Source organism: Rhinoderma darwinii, assembly GCF_050947455.1.
Source record: "Rhinoderma darwinii isolate aRhiDar2 chromosome 12 unlocalized genomic scaffold, aRhiDar2.hap1 SUPER_12_unloc_14, whole genome shotgun sequence".
Classification (NCBI taxonomy): domain Eukaryota; kingdom Metazoa; phylum Chordata; class Amphibia; order Anura; family Rhinodermatidae; genus Rhinoderma; species Rhinoderma darwinii.
The window spans coordinates 249,837-269,403 of NW_027461867.1; the positions used below are offsets into that span (position 1 = coordinate 249,837).

Genomic DNA, 19,567 nt, shown 5'->3' on the forward strand with positions numbered 1-19,567 from the left:
TGATCAGTAGGGATCTGATCTCTTTACCCTTAACTATCTCTAGTACAAAGTGGTAGGAAAGCGTTCCGCCACTTTATCTCCTGTCAGATCCGCTTAGCTTTCACTGTAGGCCGCATAGTTCACTCATTATAGTCAATAGCTGTGCGGAGCCAACAGGACATAAAGTGGCGTGGCGCTATTCCAGCACTCCTGCCGCTTTGTTCTAGTGGCCGGACTGCCACCGTTACAGTGGCTGCACTCCTACCTATTCTGCCATTACAACATCAATGTCTATATGAGACAGCCCCTTCAAGTTGAATTTACTGCTGCCTTTTGAGTGAAAGTCATTATCCGATCTTAGCTAAATATAAACGACCATCAGTCAAGATTGAAACACACAAAAACACACGAGGCAATACCTGCAGGACCAACTGGGATGTAGTGACGTCTTATGATAGGGACAAAGTAAAGTTGATATTTCTAGCTACAGGTACACCTTGCGCATTGATGGTATTCAACGCCATCCAACAGAAATAGGCTATATAAGTCCTCAGGGTCTCATGGATCTACAAATTTAAGACTGGCGTAGAGTATGTTTATGATGGATTCCCAAAGGTGACATCTACTAATGGCTGACATTACAGTTGTCCAGCTTTCTATAAACCCAGAATCATTTTTGTTTTCCTCCAGAAATGGATGTGCTGCAAAATTGTTCAGGACACATAAAAAGTTTCATCATTTAATAGGGTAAAGTTAATATATTTCTAAATAAAACGTGAATATCTTGAGTAGCTTCCATCTATTGACATTTCCGGAAATATCTTTAAGAAAAAAAAAATGACATAAAAAATTATAAATGGAAAAATATATTTAGATAAAATAGTGTGTTTTTTTTTTTTAATGTTTCTTTTATTTTAAAAGAATGGTCTCATAATAATAACTGAACCGTATATCTTGGGTACGAAGAAGAAAGTAGAAGAAAAACAGATTTAATAGTTTTTATGGTTTATTTTATATTTTCTGACAATATTCGCTGTACAATTTACAAAAAACACGTTAACATTTGAAATGTGTACAAAAGGCATAGTTATTCTTTATCACAAACAGTATACACTGATATTACAAAAAAATAATGGGACAGATATTGCAAAGCTCTTTTCAAGTGCAAAACAGTTTATACAAATAGGAGCAAAGACACTACGGGAAGCGTTTCCTCATAAATTATTTAAATAGCATATCTACAAAAATAACCCATAACACTAAACAGCAATACAAATTAAAAAAAAAACATTTATACATAAACATAAAAAAAAAAGCAATGGAATTACTAAAATATAGAAAAAATATTACAATACTCTTTAATAATAATAATAAAAAAAAAAAAAAAAAAATACTTTCCTGGGGGGTACAAAGTCATTGTAAGTATATACACAACTGATTAACACTACAGTAGATTTTAAATTTTTTTTTCTTTAAATATCTCTCGATTTTTTTTTTTCCTCTCGAATCCAAGACATTTTCTGTTTCTCAGTCACACAATGAGGTAATATTTGTACATGAAAGTTTCATCTGTTGGCTTTTTTTTAATTTTTTTTTGCATTAGAGGACTTTCTACCTGCCGCGGTGTAATTAGGGTGTTGTATTACTATACAGAGAGAGACATATGGTTTGCATTTTAAACTTTTCGCACAGAGAGTGTACTGTAACTAAACTCTCCACCCCTCTTGCCTTGCTCTCCCTCTGGTTCTCAACATACTATTCACTCCTGCACATTTCTAAAGTGCGGTTGAAAAAGTTATTGCCTGTAAACACAAAGTCTTAGCCACATGGCGGTCCAGCCCAATCTACCTCCACCGGACAAGTAAGAACAACAAAGTGACCATGTGTCCTATTGAACTTTTTTTTTTTTTTTATTATTATTATTTATACCTGTATCTCTGAATTTTTGCTGTTATTGTCAATTCAATATTTATTTACTTTTTTTTCTTGCACCAACAGATATGTATTATATTGAGCAAATATAATATATTTTTCTTTCTTTTTTCAAAATGCTGGAAGAAGTGCATTTTGTATACGTTCAAACAAAAATATGTTTTTTCTGACATACATATACGCTCCACATTCTCCATTCAGACACTATCATCCGGGCAGTGATACTTTTGTCCACCTCGCCCATGCATTCATATGGATCAGCTGCAACGCTGCCATAGCTACATCGGTATACCATGTATCAACAGACTCGGTGATTCCATAGACAATGACAGAATGTTGTCTCTCAAATAAACAAAAAAAAAAATTGCAAAAATTAAAAAAAAACACCTTTTTCCTGAATTATTGCAACTCTGCTCTTCTGTGGTGAAGCAACCACTCCAGTAAAATATCAATTTGTGAATTAGTAGTTCATTGTTTGGTTCCAATATAATGTATAGACCTAAGAGTTTTGGAATTGTTTTCTTTTTTTTCTCCCCCGAAAGGGTTAATACAATTTTTTTTTTCTTTCTGTAGATACATTTCCTTAAGGCACTTGTAGGCGAGAGTCTTTAGTACCTTGGTAGACTTATGCCTTTCCAAAAATGGAGATTAACCCCAATATTTTACACTGAGCAAAACAATACATAAAATTCATGTCCATATCTTAGTTTTAGGTTCTTGGAGTGGATCTTTTATTCCAACAGAAAAAAAATACCAAAATGAAAATGGGATGTAAGAAATTGTCCAAAAGATGGAACAAATCTAACATATATAAAGGTGCTATCAGGTTTTCTTAACATTCACTGAATGCATAAGATCTGGATTTATGAATCTGGAAGAAATAAGAGACAAAAAAAATGTATTAAAATCAAATACATTACATAATATTGGTAATATTTCCATACCCTTCTTAAAAAAAACACTCTTTGCAAAATGTATACCCTATGTTATGCCCAGTGTAGGGCGTAAGGGGGCAGTGCATGACACAGGGATTGTCTCTTTAGTTCTCTATGATCCCTGTGGGGGCAGTGCATGACTCGGGGATTGTTTCTTTAGTTCTCTATGATCCCTGTGGGGGCGGTGCATGACACAGGGATTGTTTCTTTAGTTCTCTATGATCCCTGTGGGGGTGGTGCATGGCACAGGGATTGTCTCTTTAGTTCTCTGCGATCCCAGTGGGGGCGGTGCATGACACAGGTATTGTCTCTTTAGTTCTCTATGATCCCTGTGGGGGCAGTGCATGACGCAGGGATTGTCTCTAGTTCTCTATGATCCCTGTGGGGGCGGTGAATGACACAGGGATTGTCTCTTTAGTTCTCTATTATCCCTGTGGGGGCAGTGCATGACACAGGGATTGTCTCTTTAGTTCTCTATGATCCCTGTGGGGGCAGTGCATGACACAGGGATTGTCTCTTTAGTTCTCTATGATGCCTGTTGGGGCGGTGCATGACACAGGTATTGTATCTTTGGTTCTCTATGATCCCTGTGGGGGCAGTGCATGACACAGGGATTGTCTCTTTAGTTCTCTATGATCCCTGTGGGGGCGGTGCATGACACAGGTATTGTCTCTTTAGTTCTCTATGATCCCTGTGGGGGCGGTGCATGACACAGGGATTGTCTCTTTAGTTCTCTATGATCCCTGTGGGGGCGGTGCATGACACAGGGATTGTCTCTTTAGTTCTCTATGATCCCTGTGGGTGTGGTGCATGACACAGGGATTGTATCTTTAGTTCTCTATGATGCCTGTTGGGGTGGTGCATGACACAGGTATTGTATCTTTGGTTCTCTATGATCCCTGTGGGGGCAGTGCATGACACAGGGATTGTCTCTTTAGTTCTCTTTGATCCTGTGGGGGCGGTGCATGACACAGGTATTGTATCTTTAGTTCTCTATGATCCCTGTGGGGGCGGTGCATGACACAGGGATTGCATCTTTAGTTCTCTATGATCCCTGTGGGGGCGGTGCATGACACAGGGATTGTCTCTTTAGTTCTCTATGATGCCTGTTGGGGCAGTGCATGACACAGGTATTGTATCTTTGGTTCTCTATGATCCCTGTGGGGGCAGTGCATGACACAGGGATTGTCTCTTTAGTTCTCTATGATCCCTGTTGGGGCGGTGCATGACACAGGTATTGTATCTTTAGTTCTCTATGATCCCTGTGGGGGCGGTGCATGACACAGGGATTGCCTCTTTAGTTCTCTATGATCCCTGTGGGGGCAGTGCATGACGCAGGGATTGTCTCTTTAGTTCTCTATGATCCCTGTGGGGGCAGTGCATGACACAGGGATTGTCTCTTTAGTTCTCTATGATCCCTGTGGGGGCGGTGCATGACACAGGTATTGTATCTTTAGTTCTCTATGATCCCTGTGGGGGCAGTGCATGACACAGGAATTGTCTCTTTAGTTCTCTATTATCCCTGTGGGGACAGTGCATGACACAGGGATTGTCTCTTTAGTTCTCTACGATCCCTGTGGGGGCAGAGCATGACACAAGGATTGTCTCTTTAGTTCTCTATGATCCCTATAGGGGCAGTGCATGACACAGGGATTGTCTCTTTAGTTCTCTATGATCCCTGTGGGGGTGGTGCATGACACAGGGATTGTCCATTTAGTTCTCTATGATCCCTATGGTGGCAATGCATGACACAGGGATTGTCTCATTACTACTCTTTGATTCCTGTGTCATGCATTAACTCTTCAGTCCCTACACTAGGCATAAGATAAGTTAAAGAAGTGTTTACATTTTACCCGGAGTGTTCCTTTAAAGAGCCACTGAAAACATTAAGGTACTATAACTAACTTTTTCAGTTGAAGCAATGTTCTTTTTACACATACTACTAATTTCTAGACAAGATAAAGTCACGAATTATCCTTAAAAAATTCAGTCTTCACCTTTAAAGAAGACGTGTGGACTGTTTAGCTACAGTTAGGGAAGTTATAATTGAGAGATAACCTTTGCTTGTGTGATATGAGCAGAGCTTTATACATAAAGTGCTTAATTTAAAGGTGTTGTCCATATATATATATATATATATATATATATATATATATATATATATATATATACACACGTTATGAAAGCTGGAATGAACAGAGGACCGCTGACAAAGAGTGGTTCTAGTTAACCAGGCCCATGCATGTATTATATGAACAGCCATTAATTTGCATGGGAGATATGTATTTAGCCGAAGCTCCCCATAGCTGATTCAAAGTGATTGTTTGGACAGGTGAAAGCTATTATTAATCTTATAAATTGACTCTACAGTTATTAGTAAAGTTCTCACCTCTACATTCATATTTGAGATCTGAGAAGAACACCATCTCTTGCGAGAAGACAAATAGACCAAGTCTTCCTCCGGCATATGTCTTATCGTAAATTGGTCCTGAGTCAGCCATGACTTTTTTCCCTTCATACATAACAACACTAAAAGGAAATAAATAAAAAAACGTGGTCAGGAATAATAAAAAAAATCAACTTTGCAAATGTCTTAAACCAGTAATTAGTCCCACAAATAAAACTCTTCGATATCTAAGGTAACTTTCATGAGACTAGTGTCAATTTCCGCAAATTATTAATTTGTATGATAAAAGTAAAGTGGGTGCGATCCAAATGTTAAAAATAAGCATGTCTATCTGTAAAGTTAGTACGTAAGGCCATACATTTACGAAATTTAGCCTTTAGCCTAAACCACTTTTGTTGACTTTAATGCAAGTATGACTTAACATCCTTACCGAATGAATCCAGTCTTTGGTCTATGGATTAAATGCCACCTGTAAGCTGTGAAATCTTTCCACCCTGTATGACGAGGGTCATGCCACAAGGTGCGAACCTGTGGAGCAGAACATAAAGACAGAAGGCCATTAATGATGTGATAGAGCACTGATAGAACTTAGTATTACTATGATGTTGTGTTATGCAAATAAATTTTTGGGTGAGATCCAATCTGGTAAGACTTACCTGTCCTTGTGTGTTCCCAGTGTGCCACAAAGCATTACGCAAATGCTCTCCTGGCCCAGTTGTTGAGTTCACAACCTTAATTGAAAGACCAGAGTATCCTTGAGCCTTAGTAGGAGTTGTGTCCCAATAAGTCTGGGTGATTTGTTTCCACATGACCACATAAAATCGGCTGCTTGATTGGTAACCAAACACAAAGCCAGCATAGTCATCGTCCCGCTCAGTGTTAATGAAGAAGGTGCCACTGAAGTCTACTGCACTAAACTCATCAAAACCTTAGGAAAAAACAAAAACCAGGTTATCTATCTGTTAAAAAACGACAGTATACACAGAAATAGTGAAAAAGTCATTCCAAAGAGTGTTATGGTTGAAGTGCATTTTTTTTTTGAACCTATTAGATACTTACCGACTGCAATGCCAGGGTCACAGTTAACGGTTTGAACCAGCTCCTTGCCAAAGTGTCTGACCATCCAGTTGGGATCAATCTGGGATGTTCCTTTAGGATCCAAAGGCACCATTTGGAATTTACGGAAATCAGTAGTGCTGATATCTACATTCTCTGGGCAAACATCTTCAGCGTCTGGGATGTTGTCATTATCAAAGTCGAATTGACAGACATCACCGCGTCCATCACCTAAAAAAAGTTAAAAGTTTTCTTTGAGTCTGGTGTACCTTTTATTCACTATATACTGGTAATTTATAATTCTTATTACATTTTCCATCGTAAACCAGCATTTTTTGGCTTACCATTACTATCGATCTGATCAGGGTTTGGCACCAGCCTGCAGTTATCTTTGTCATCTGGAATACCGTCATTGTCATCATCATGGTCACACGCATCACCCTTGCCATCTTTATCATGATCAGCCTGGTTGGCATTTGGAATGTATGGGCAATTGTCCAGGTTATTCTGATGACCATCTTCATCTATATCTTCATTGCTGTCACACTTATCTCCAATAAGATCGGAGTCGGAGTCAGTCTAAAATCGAATAGAGAAAGGAAGACTATCAGCCATCTGCTGAAAGTGCAAGTGACGTGAAGCCAGAAGACTATTGCTTGTTTCCACAAACATTTGCTCAGACAACATTTTGTAATTGTTGACATGTGTAGAACTAAAATATGCTTATGTACTACAGTGGATTTGGGCTATGCTGGATTTTTAGGCTTATGACTATGAGAGTGCCATGGTATTAAGATAACTCGTGGTGCTGCTTTCATGTTGGCATATTAGCTCTATGATGATATGCTGCCAAGCATTTTCTTAGTAGTGGAAATCCCTGGAGCTCTTGGGAATGGAATGACTAAATCTGGTGTTGTACGTATAAAACGGTTTTTGCAAGGATTATGAGTTTCTGGTTTTGTGGGAAATCAACTGTTGAAAGCAAAAAATCTGGACTGTGATACTATGGAATTTCTGCATGTGCTCAGCTTAACACTGAACAATAAAGTAAGATTAAAGAGGAAGGGCTTTACAAAAGTAGGTAATCCATGATATACAGAATGGCATGGACAGGGTGATCTAAACTAGTAATCCTCATGGTCAGCTATCCACTGATGCATAAGACTGTTCACTATTCTAAGAGTAGAAAACGTTGAAGGCCAACCTGCCGAAACCTCAAAAGTCAGCAGAACATGGAAACTGTATCTGATGTATCTGCTGGTTACATAAGACTACATACTGTTGTTAATAAGATTGAAAAAAGACACAGGTCCATCAAGTCCAACCTACAACCTGGTGGATGGTTTGTTCATAATGTCCGAGCATTATATATGGTGACATTAAAGCAAAGGCGTAACTTGAAGCTACTGGGCACCAGTGCAAATCTGTTACTGGGCCCCCTAACTATCACACATCACCTATAATATCTTCATATAAGGCAAAGGGACCTTCAGGCTCCAGGGCTGGGGTACAATTGCAATCTCTACACCCCCTATGGTTATGGCTCTACAATAAAGCTGCCATAATGCTTGAGAAGACTGAGAATATACCTGTTCTGGATTGTGCTCCATTGGACAGTTGTCACATTGATCTCCAACTCCGTCTTTATCAGTATCCTTCTGGTCTACATTATAGACATAGGGGCAATTGTCTTTCTCATTAAGAATACCTGAAAAATCATAATGTGTCATGTTATAAGAGTGTACAGATTGTTCCAAGGCAAAATATAGTCAATAACGTTAGTAGTGACCTTATACCCAAAAATAATAATCCTGCCACTACTATCTAGATCCCACTTTTAGGTTTAGGTTCCATCAGTAGCTACTATGAGTTTCTATCTAATTTGTTATAAATTGTCGATAAAATAATCCAAGTCGTGAAAAAATACCAACCATCCCCATCGATATCCACAGCACAGGCATCTCCTTCTCCATTGGCATCTGTGTCGGCTTGGTCAGGGTTGTGGTTGTATGGGCAGTTGTCACACCGATCACCCACATCATCACGATCATAATCATATTGAGCAGGGTTGTATATAAGTGGACAGTTGTCCTACAAAAGAATAGACACATTAATGTCTTGCTATTTTTCTATGTTTTGCTCTGCTTGTCCAGATAAAACATTCTTGGTAGCTTTTATGTTTCCTTTTTGACAGTTTGTATGTTTACCTAAGGGAATGTGATATTTTTAGCTCAAACAAATGGCTCTGAAGTTTTGTAGGCCTTGCTCAAAAAGTATCACTTAAATGTCAGAATCTACGTATGGGATTTAGGGATAGTAACATCTGCTTGTTGCAAAGTTTCGTAGCGTGCTGTTTGAAAGTGAAATTGACCACAAGCTTCCTGCAAAGTCCAGTCTTAGCAAAACACTTCATAGTATAAAGCTAGCCAAAAGATTTCACAATATACTGGGCAAATTTCACAACCATATGATATATTCAGCAGTGTTTACTTTCATGCTATTTTGTTTAACTCAATGTGAAGCCAAGAAATGTAATGCTAAAAACATGAATGCGGCCATTGATTTCTTACCCTATCATCTTGGATTCCATCATTATCATCGTCAGTATCACAAGCATCTCCAACTCCATCTTTGTCATAGTCTTCTTGGCCAGAGTTTGGGAGGTTGGGGCAGTTATCCTAGAAGAAATAATATTGTGAGTCATCTGTGTACGCAACATTGACGATTTACCTACAGTATGATACGAAAGTTCAGATCCACTTACTTTTTTACAGTGATACGTAGCATTAGCAACACAAGTGAGGTTCTCATTTGGCCAACCATCCAAATCTGTGTCTTCACCACAAATGATTCCATTGCCAGCATACCCTGGTTTGCATTCACAGCGGAACATAGGATCGCTGTAATGGCCAAGGTAGATGCATCTTGCATTCTTGTTGCAGTTGTGTGTTCCATCAGCACAAGGGTTCTGTGGCTTGCAGACCTAGTATGCAAAAATAGGGGTTTTAACCATGAACTCATACTATATATTGAACACTCAAAGATAAAAGACTGCAAGTAGACAGAAAAAAATAACTAACCTGTTTGTTTGCATTGGCATCCTCAAGGCTTTTTCCAAATGGCTGTGTGCCAGAGTATCGTGGAGGGCATGGGAGACAGTTGTATCCTGGCTCTGTGTTCTCACATCTGTGTACTCCATTAAGATTAAAGCAGGCATCTGGCACCTCCTTGCACTGTTGGGTCAAATGTTTAAGCCATGAACATAACATAAATGCCAGATATGATGAGCGTTGTGGAGGCTTTATCAAATAAGCTAACAAACCTCGTCAATGTCTGTACACTCAACACCATTTCCTCTGTAGCCTTTTGGGCAACCACCACATTTCCAAGATCCATCAGGAAAACTTGTGCATTTAACGTCAGCAAAACAGGGATTAGACAGACAGCCATCTTAAAAGAAGACACATGTCTTTGTTAGGACCTAGAAAAAGACTTTCTTACAGATAAAAAGTAAATTTATGTCTCCTAATAGCTTACCGATAGGACAGTCTTCTTTGTTACATATCTGGTTGTCAACATTTTCTCCAAGGCAGTCTTTACCACCAAACTGGGGCTTAGGGTTGTTACAAAGACGCTCACGTTTCTGCATACCACTTCCGCAGGTCAGAGAACATGTATCCCAAGGTGACCATGGTCCCCATTGACCGTTAACTGGAAAAAAGGTACCAGAAAAAAACGTTTATGAGTCATGTTTTCTAGATAAACTGTCCCTAAACTGCAGAAATCGTGACAAAATAGTGTATTCATGGTGGAAACAAAGAAGGGTCTATGAAGGTCTTTGTCTTCCCCTGATGTGACCTTTAGATGATCGTCACACTCATCACACACTGGAAAGTTGACATAATAAATCATTGCTCATTTAACTTGTGCATGATGTGACCTTTTTAGTGAAGTTTCATCTTCATCACAATCAAGAAGAACAAATTAAATGACGACATGAGAAGAAGTCCCAAAACAATGAAGAACACTCACTTGGACAAGGATCCTTCTGGCATGGCTTGTTCTCCCTTCCTTCTCCAACACATGGCTTGCCATTTAACTGAGAAACAGGCGAGTTGCAAAGACGGATTCGAGTGATCTGACCACTTCCACAGGTCACAGAACATGATGACCAAGGGGACCAGTGACTCCATCCACCATCTTGCTTAACTGGAAAACATGCAATATTTGTATTTGTTACGCCTAACTCAATAGAAATACAAAACCTGAATGGTCGATTCATAAAAAACATAGTACAGTCTGTATCAAACTTGTAAAACCAATGTGATAAGTTTATTTTAGTTCTAGAGAGGTAGTGACCTCAAATCCTAAAACCATCAAAGACGATTTTAAGATGAAAAGAACTTAAGGACATAAGAAGATTATATCCGCACTTTGAACTATTATTGAAAAACAACTAAAATTGACATGCCGAATTAGGACTATCGAATAAGACATCAATGGTGTCATAGGCACACACGTCTTCCAACCACATTCTCTACCAAAATGTAATTCCATAATACAAATCTGAATTACTCACATCGCTTATCACATTCTTGGATATGGCAAGACCTGGTTTGGACTGATGACCCTTCACAGCGGTTATTAAGGCTATCGCAAGATCTTCCTCTCTGTTGAACACCATGACCACATGTCACCGAGCATGAAGTCCAATCAGACCATGGGGACCAACCATCGTCGGGAGAATCGCTTGCTGAAAAACAAAAAGCCATAAAATTTAATAAAACATTTTTACCCAAATGTCTCATTCATACTAACACCGAAGAACCTGATCTAGCCTACTGGAGTAGAAGTAAGGCTCTCATGGTCATAAATCGTAAGTGTAAATGGTCCATAGTAATGGACAGATTACATGAATTGCATTTAAATTGTAAGCTTAGTTTTATTAAATCCAGACGACTGTTTCTGAGAAGATGAAGGAAACAGACTCATAACTTATGATAATTGGAAAAAGGTTTTAGTAGATAAATGAGGATTTTGGCTGTTCAAGCTGAGGATTTGTTGTAGGGGAGTTCCATACATGCCAGGGAGATAGAAATATGAAGCACACAGGACTCAGCAGGTCCATCAATGTTCAGCACTTGCAGCTGTCCTACTTTCATAAGAGCTATTTTATATCTGTCCTGAATCAACTTGTTTAGCATTTACAAGATTAATATCTGCACATTTGTCATTATGCCTTTTAAAATGAGATGTTAGGCCTGAGGCTTCAGATACACCTCCTGAGCACACAAAAATGCTAATGGAGGTATGCGGGAATATGAATCACCAGCTTATGTACGAGAGGTTCAAGAGCTTTACTAGTGGTGCCTGGTCTAACTCCTTACACCTTCATTAGACCACGTTCATCTATACTTTGCCAGTTCGTAGAATACTTACGCCAACATCTGGGGCAGCATTCACCATCTGGAATAGTGGCGTTGGTACAGGGCACGACGGGGCAGGAAACCTTGTGGCAAATAGTTATGGAATTCTGCACAAAGAAACAAAAAAGGACTCCAGTCAACATTCAGAAGTCAACGAGTAGGACCATCTTATGACCAGCATCTTGGCCTAATACAGTATTCGGCCAAGTATTTGTAGTGGATTTAAGTTCTGATTCTTATCATAATCTATAGGGAACCATAGTATTGAATTTGATATTGTCATATTGAGTCATCTATCTTATTTTAAGGAAGTCTAGCCGGAGTGGTATTGTTGGTTATAAACCCGCTACAGACTGGCACTATAAGCAAGAACATGATATTACCTGGCATGTACATTCGGTGCAGCTGTCCACGGTCCATTCGTCCATATTGTTATATTTCACTCCTTTATGTAAGCATCCTGGTGCAACACTGGCAAGTATCTGAGTTTCCTCTCTCTAAGAAAAATAAGAATACATTTTTTTTTACAATGCAAATTTTTTTTAGGGTTTCATTTTATTTTTTTTAAAGTGGTTGATTGCTCAGGTTTAACTTACCACTTTTTGGATTTTGTCCTGGAGAGTTGAGATGACGGCCCGTAGACCTTTCATTTCCAAAAACATATTGTTCAGGTCGTCGCAAGACAGACCACAAACGCCATTGTAATCTTTTGTCTTGTGACCAATGTAATTGGTGCGGATAGCTGGGCGAGAGTCATTTACTGAATTGTCCATGTCATAGTTTGCTGTAGAAAAGAGAAAATGGAAAAATGCTTATTATTTGCTGCCCTAAACTAGATGCTACCTGGTAAAAAAAAAATCAGGGGAAGGAAATGGGTAACTACACTTACATCCCAAAACTTATCCATGGATGATCTAATCAGCCTGGCTTGTCCTGCTCTACTCAAGTCCCCCGGAGCTTAATTAGTTAACTATGGATGAACTAAAATGGTTTATTTTACCTGTTGGGGGTAGTTGTTGGGGGGTATTTACCGATTTTAAACAGTAAAGGAGGAGCTCGGGGGGGTATATAAAAAATTAGATGTATGTTTGAAAACCTTGTGGTCTCCTCATGATATTTCAACTATTTACCTAATGTATACATCATTTTCATGCATGTGGTATTGGACCGGTTGTACTTACAGCTGGAGCAGCCTTTGTTTCTCAGAATCACATCCATGCTGGTTCCAAACACAAAACGCAGGTTTTGCAACACACCCTGTTAAAAGAGAACCATCATTTACAATGGAGTAGACCATTTTTTCAGATTATCTATGAACATTATTATGGAGTAGTCATTAGTATGAAATTGATAAGTCAGGCTACTCCACAAGTTCACGTCTGTCTGATTCATTTCTTAAGTTGCTGTTGTATGGCTTACCTGAAAGTTGTCTTTTACTCCTCCTTTCGCCACTCTAAGTTCGGAACTGCTTGCCAAATCTCCATTGAGAACGTGATGGATGGGCACATCCAGCTCAGCATTTTCCATCTTGTCACATCCCACATAAAGTTGAGCTCGATCTTCTTGGATGAATAAGGTAATGTTCTTCCAGTGGCCAGTAGACAGCCTAGCTTCCTCAACAGACACTACCTGCTGTTTGTCGTCTCCACTCATACTCAAGTCTAGTGTTCCAGCTTCACCATTGGAGGTTAGACTAAAGACGTGACCTGTGCCATCTTTTCTCTCAATAGACAACAGGGCACCTCTAGTCTTCTTTGTTTGTTTCAACGTGGCCAACAAGATAAAGCCTCGTTCGGCTCGAATGGCATCCAGCAAATCTTGGAATTTATCTTCTGGAAGTGGTGGGATTTTACTGGGATTTTCAATTTTATAAGCCGGGCTTGATGGATCTGGACCTTTTGCTAGAAGGACTCCAAGGGCTTTGCGGCTACCGATTCTACGGTTTAGTCCAGTTAATTCAAACAGGTCAAATACACTGTTGTCATCTGCTCGATTCTCTGTGATAGAAGTATAAAAAGTGTTACATTTAATAACTATCAATCAATGATACAAGACGTCTAAAGATCTAAATCTTCATTTGTGACTATGACACAACCATCAAAAGAACAAATTAAATATTATGAGGACATCACTAGCTCCTCTTTGACCTGTACATGACTATAGTATAATGGAATATAAGTAAAATATACCAGAATAATATACAAAGTATAATAAAAAAAAAGTGAAATATATTAGTGTAATATATAAAGTATAATAAATAAGTAAGGTATATTATTGTATAATGGCATGGTGAATCTTTCTTACCTGAAGCTTGTTTTGTTGGAGGTACAGCCAACATTACTAGCAGAAATATACCCCTCATGATCCCCATTCTGCCAAACGTGATGATTTCTTAAAGAAAAAAAAAAATCAACATTAATAATCATCTATATCCAACCCACGATTCATCTTTCAGCAATCGGAAGCATTTTACATCCCCTATCATACCGTAATGAGACTATGGTCTGAACTAGGGCAAAGTCTGACAAAAGAAAGTCTAATACATCATCTACGACTAAAGGGGGTGTAAAGAGATCGCCGAAAACCAAGTTCAACGACATTACGATAATTACATCAAATTATATAAGTAGAACGCTGTAAAAACAAAGTGTTGCTGGAGGGCAGGTAGAAGATGAACCGCATTCATGTTATTACATCTGTAGTACAATATAATGTAATGTAAACTATATACACACTATATAAACACATCTAAATATACATATACTATATACATGAATGCAAAAAACTATATATATGATTCTGTATATATATATATATATATATATATATACTAAATATACAAACTATATATATATATATATATATATATACACTAAATATACATATAAAACCTACATGTGTATATATATATATATATATATATATATACACACACACACTATATATATATATATATATATATATATATATATATACACACACTATATATATATATATATAAACTTTACACATACTATATACTATACACCATAAATAAATTATACACTATATACTATAAATATATAAACTACATACATATATTATACACTATAAATACTATACATATATAAATGACATACATAAATTATACACTATATACTATATAGACTATACATATATAAACTACATAACTTTATTATACACTATATATATATATATATATATATATATATTATACACTGTATACTATATACTTTGTATACCATATACATATATTCATTATACACATATATCTCTGTGATTAGGGCTAAAAAAAAATCTTAGCGTTACTTTTATGCTAAAAGATAAAAAGGGTCAGAAGACAAACCCCCAAGTAACAGGTAGTTGTGCCCGTCCCTGAATAAATAATAGAATTATAAACTGGTATACCAGTAATGAATAAAACATTTCTTGTATCTGAACCCCTGATTGGTAGCAGAGTATTTAACATTACAAATTGAACAATACACCTATAAGCACAATATATTCATATACAGCTAAAAGACCATAAACCGGCGTAAAATAGCTAAAAGTAACATTCAATAATACAAAAAGCCAATAAATACATTCAGTCTATAGGAATTTAAATGACTGAACGTGAAGACATCCACAAGCAATGTACAGAATATCATAAAAGTCAATGAGCCTTATGAAGCGCTGCGTCCCCTTACATTTCTAGGTGCCCAGAGTATATAAGTCCTTGTTGGTGACTTTGGTGTCCTCGGTCTTCTGCAGTAGTGGGCTGTGTACTCCTCTATGTGTGCTCTGCAGGCGTTGTGATCTCTGAGCTGTTTGGCACTCTATATAAAGGAGCCTTCACATTCCTGGAGTGTCCCCCCGGCCAATCAGCATCGGGAAGGCAGGAAACGGGCTCCTGTTTATTCTATTACCTCACAACATGAGGGAGAGACACAACTATCACACAAGCTGCCCATAACCCTCTGACGCATGCTGAGGAATTTCTACATGACACAGATCCATCGCTTTTTTTTTTTCATTGCAATGAAATCCAACAAAGGAATACAGAAGGGAAAAGTGTGCATACCAATATACATTCCCGAATTGTGGCGCGTAGGGGGGGATGACTCAGACTGTGGAGGCAATGGAGCATATATATCAAAGTGTTGGTGCAAAACATGGCGGTTGCTAGGTTATAGGAAAACGATGGCCCCTCGGAGAGTTCGTTCCTGTGAGGCGGTGTAATGGGGCACGGCGAACATGGCGTATATGTCCGCCATTATTCATATGTGTCTGCACAAAGTCTGACGCATAAGTATGAAAGTTCAGAACAGTGTGTGCCGGCCATTTATCTGTGTAGCAATGGAGCGTCATGGCCGGCCGTCATGTAACCTAGTGACAGGAGAGGATAGTAGATTTATAGAAATGGATAAAAATAATAATAATCTTTTTATAGCGCCGACATATTCCATAGCGCATTATAATCAATCAGAAGCAAGAAAAAATATAAAAGGATAGAGAGAGGAATAAAAAAAGGAGAGAGGACCCTTCCCATAAGAGCTTACAATCTAAGGCGCTGTTCACACCGAGTTTTTTGTAGGCAGAAAAAATGTGTCCCAAAATTCCTGAAGGAATTTTGAGGCGGTTTTTGAACTGACGGCTTTGTTTTAATGTTTTCTTATTACGTTTTTCGTGGCTTTTTTTTTGGCCCGTTGCGATTGAATATAATGCAAGGACTGCGGAGATAAAATGCAGCGAAAAACACTCAGAAACGAGCGCTGCAGGTTTTAGCTGCCTCTCATTGATTTCAATGGGAGGTCAGAGACGGAAACCACGGCATGTTCCGGAACATGCCGCTTTTTTTCCCCGCACCCTTTGCTGTCGGTTCACATAGATAGAGTCACACGTTTTTTTGGTGCTGATTTTGACGCGTTTTTGAGGTAGATTCAACAAGCGCGGGAAATGCAGCAAAAAACGTAAGACAAAAGCGTCCAAAAACGCTGGCAATTGAAAATTGCCTAAAAATTCCTGAAGGAGTTTTAAGGCAGATTTTTTCTGCATCTCAAGAAACCCAGTGTGAACTAGGCTTAAAAAAATCTGCCTCAAAATTCCTTCAGGATTAAGCAGATTTTGAAATGCAAGCGTTTTTGGACGCTTTTTTTGACTTCTCAAATGCAGAAACTCTCCAAATAAACGAAGTGTTTTTTCTGCCTCCCATTGATTTCAATAGGGCATGCCGCTTTTTTTTCCCCTGCATGTGGTCAAAAAGCGCCCGGGATGAAAAAATGGCTCTACCTCCTATTGAAATCAATAGAGTGAGATTTGGGGGCGTTTTTTTGGCGCTAATTCCAAAGCGGTTTCCGTGTCAAAATCAGCGTAGAAAAACTCGTTGTGAACTATACCTAACATTAAAACCTTTCCTGTTGCCCATAGCAACCAATCAGAGCTCAGCTTTCATTTCCTTAACTGCTGAGGAAAAATGAAAGCTGCACTCTGATTGGTTGCAACAACGATAGTTTTACTGTTAGATAGTTTTGATAAATGAGGCCCAGGAACCTGAATTTAGCCTTTCTAAGGGTTCAGATACTCAGGGTATTAGGCCTCCATATAACCTCCGAGTACAGAGGCGTAATATAACACCTGTAGGAGTCGATGGGGCCCTACTGTACCTCAGTAGGCCTCCGATTTCATACACAGGTTTATATAGTTTTTTCTTCTGTCAGACTCATACGAAATTCATCAGAAAAACTAGACGTCCCGTCAGATTTCGTATTACGGAACTAATGCTTCTTGGGTAGAATATCTCCATAATACAGTGAACTACAGAGGTGCCATACAGCGGCACAAAGCGTGCCTACTATGCAATACGGATTTAATGCACCTGACTTATATAGCAATCCTTAATACTATGGCAGTGACAGGGACATCACCTTTATGTAATAGGGTTTGATTTTTAGGTATCCTTCCATCGGTGGCCACTAGGGGGAGCATGTGATCTGGATAATGTTAGAGATTGTATTTACCAGTCTGCATTTAACAAGTCTCAGTAAAAAGGTAAAAGCAATATAAAAGACTGCATAAGCATGACTTCCACCTTAGGATTAGATGAATTCTCTCTTTATTTGATTTTCGGAGCCAGAACAGTCTACTTTATACTTAGATGATTAAATATTTATGTGTCGGACAAAGTTATAGAACTGATATAGCTCCAAAGTCTGGAATTCCATTCATGTCCGGGCTGTGACATCAGCAAGGAGGGAGGGAAAGGCTTTTGGATAGACGTCTGTAGCAATGCAGAGAAAGCAAAATGTTCTAGCTGCTTATAGGTACAATCAGCGGGATGGAAACTTGCTCTCAACTTGAGAAAATATTTTATATCCTGAAGCAAAACTCATAATTTCAGTGCAAAGTCCAAGTTGTTAGATAATACGTCTTTTTAATCAGTTAGATACTAAAGTATATATATATATATATATATATTTATTTATACAGACTCTATTGACCTCAATAATAAATCAGTACGCAGAGTGCTCCCTCTAGTGGAGACAGAATTTTTGGGGGAGATTAAGACTAACGTTTCATACCCAAGTCATAAATCGACAGTAATTGAAACTTACGTCTTTAATGAGCAGGCAGAGATTTGCACTATCATTTCCGCCAAGTCATTAATAATACATTTTCTGGCCCATCCCCTCCTGATTAGTTCTGCTTATTTTTTTCTTGCCACTTTCAAAAGTGGCCAGAGGCAAGAACAATTGCAAATTTTGCAAAAAATTTGCATCCTTTATTTTTCTCCTTAATATCTCAAACCTGTTGCCCCCAAGTTTGCCCATGTTATTGGTTGTTATCCAGCATCTACGTCGGAGACCAATAGTTGAACTGAAACATAAGGGACCTTACATAGGAGGACAATCCAGGGACTAAAATGAACTGTTATTTATTTTAAGGAGGAAATGCTCTTCTAGTAACTGGTGCACATATTACATACACATACACATTGAACACTATGAGGACAAAAGTATTTAGTCACCTACACATTACACCTACAAGACCTTTACTGGCATGCCATTCTAAATCCATAGGCATTAATATGGAGTTGGTCGTCCCCCCCCCTCCCCCCCCTTTGCAGATAAAACTTCTTCCACTCTTCTGGGAAGACTTTCTACAAGATTTTGGAGTTTGTCTATGGGAATTTTAGATTTGGATTTTCATCCAGAAGAACATTTTTGAGGTCAGACACTGATGTTGGGGGAGGGGGCCTAGCTCGTAATCTCCGTTCTAGTTCATCCTAAAGGTGTTGGATGGGATTGAGGTCCGGGATCTGTGCGTCCAGTCACGTTCTTCCACACCAAACTCCCCCAACCAACCAACCATGTCTTTATGGACCTTGTGCACTGGGGTGCAGTCATTATTGAGTTCAAAGTTGGAAGCTACAATTGTCCAAAATGTCTTGTTATGCTGAAGTATTAAGATTTCCCTTCACTGGAACTAAGAGGCCGACCCCTGAAAAACAACCCCATAGCAATATCCTCCTCCACCAAACTTTACAGTTGGCACAATGCAGTCAGGCAGGTAGCGTTCTCCTGGCATTCACCAAACCTAGACTCGTCCATGAGACTCCAGATAGAGAAGTGTAATTCATCACTCCACAGAACACGTTTCCCCTGCTCCAGAGTCCAGTGGCGGCGGCTTTACACCACTACATCCGAGACTTGGCATTGTGCTTGGTGATGTAAGGCTGGCATGCAGCTGCTCACCCATGGAAACCCATTTCATTAAGCTCCTGGGGCACAGTTTTAGTGAGGATGTTAATGACAGAGGAGCTTTGGAGCTCGGCAATTATTGAGTCAGCAGAG

At 38.7% G+C, this 19,567-nt stretch overlaps 1 protein-coding gene across 1 annotated transcript; it reads right to left on the bottom strand.

Annotated features, from left to right (window-relative positions):
• Positions 1-987: 987 nt before the first annotated feature.
• Positions 988-15,542, bottom strand: THBS1 (thrombospondin 1). The gene is made up of 22 exons (XM_075847806.1): positions 15,425-15,542; positions 14,040-14,126; positions 13,155-13,732; positions 12,917-12,992; positions 12,332-12,519; positions 12,119-12,232; positions 11,749-11,842; positions 10,889-11,062; positions 10,342-10,518; positions 9,847-10,020; positions 9,632-9,759; positions 9,390-9,542; positions 9,074-9,292; positions 8,880-8,987; positions 8,241-8,400; positions 7,899-8,017; positions 6,654-6,888; positions 6,313-6,540; positions 5,910-6,181; positions 5,684-5,781; positions 5,236-5,375; positions 988-2,782 (listed from the first exon to the last, which is right to left on the bottom strand). The coding sequence occupies exons 2-22, from the start codon at positions 14,104-14,106 to the stop codon at positions 2,775-2,777; spliced, it is 3,510 nt and encodes a 1,169-aa protein (XP_075703921.1). The 5' UTR covers positions 14,107-14,126; positions 15,425-15,542; the 3' UTR covers positions 988-2,774.
• Between the last annotated feature and the right edge of the window lie 4,025 nt (positions 15,543-19,567).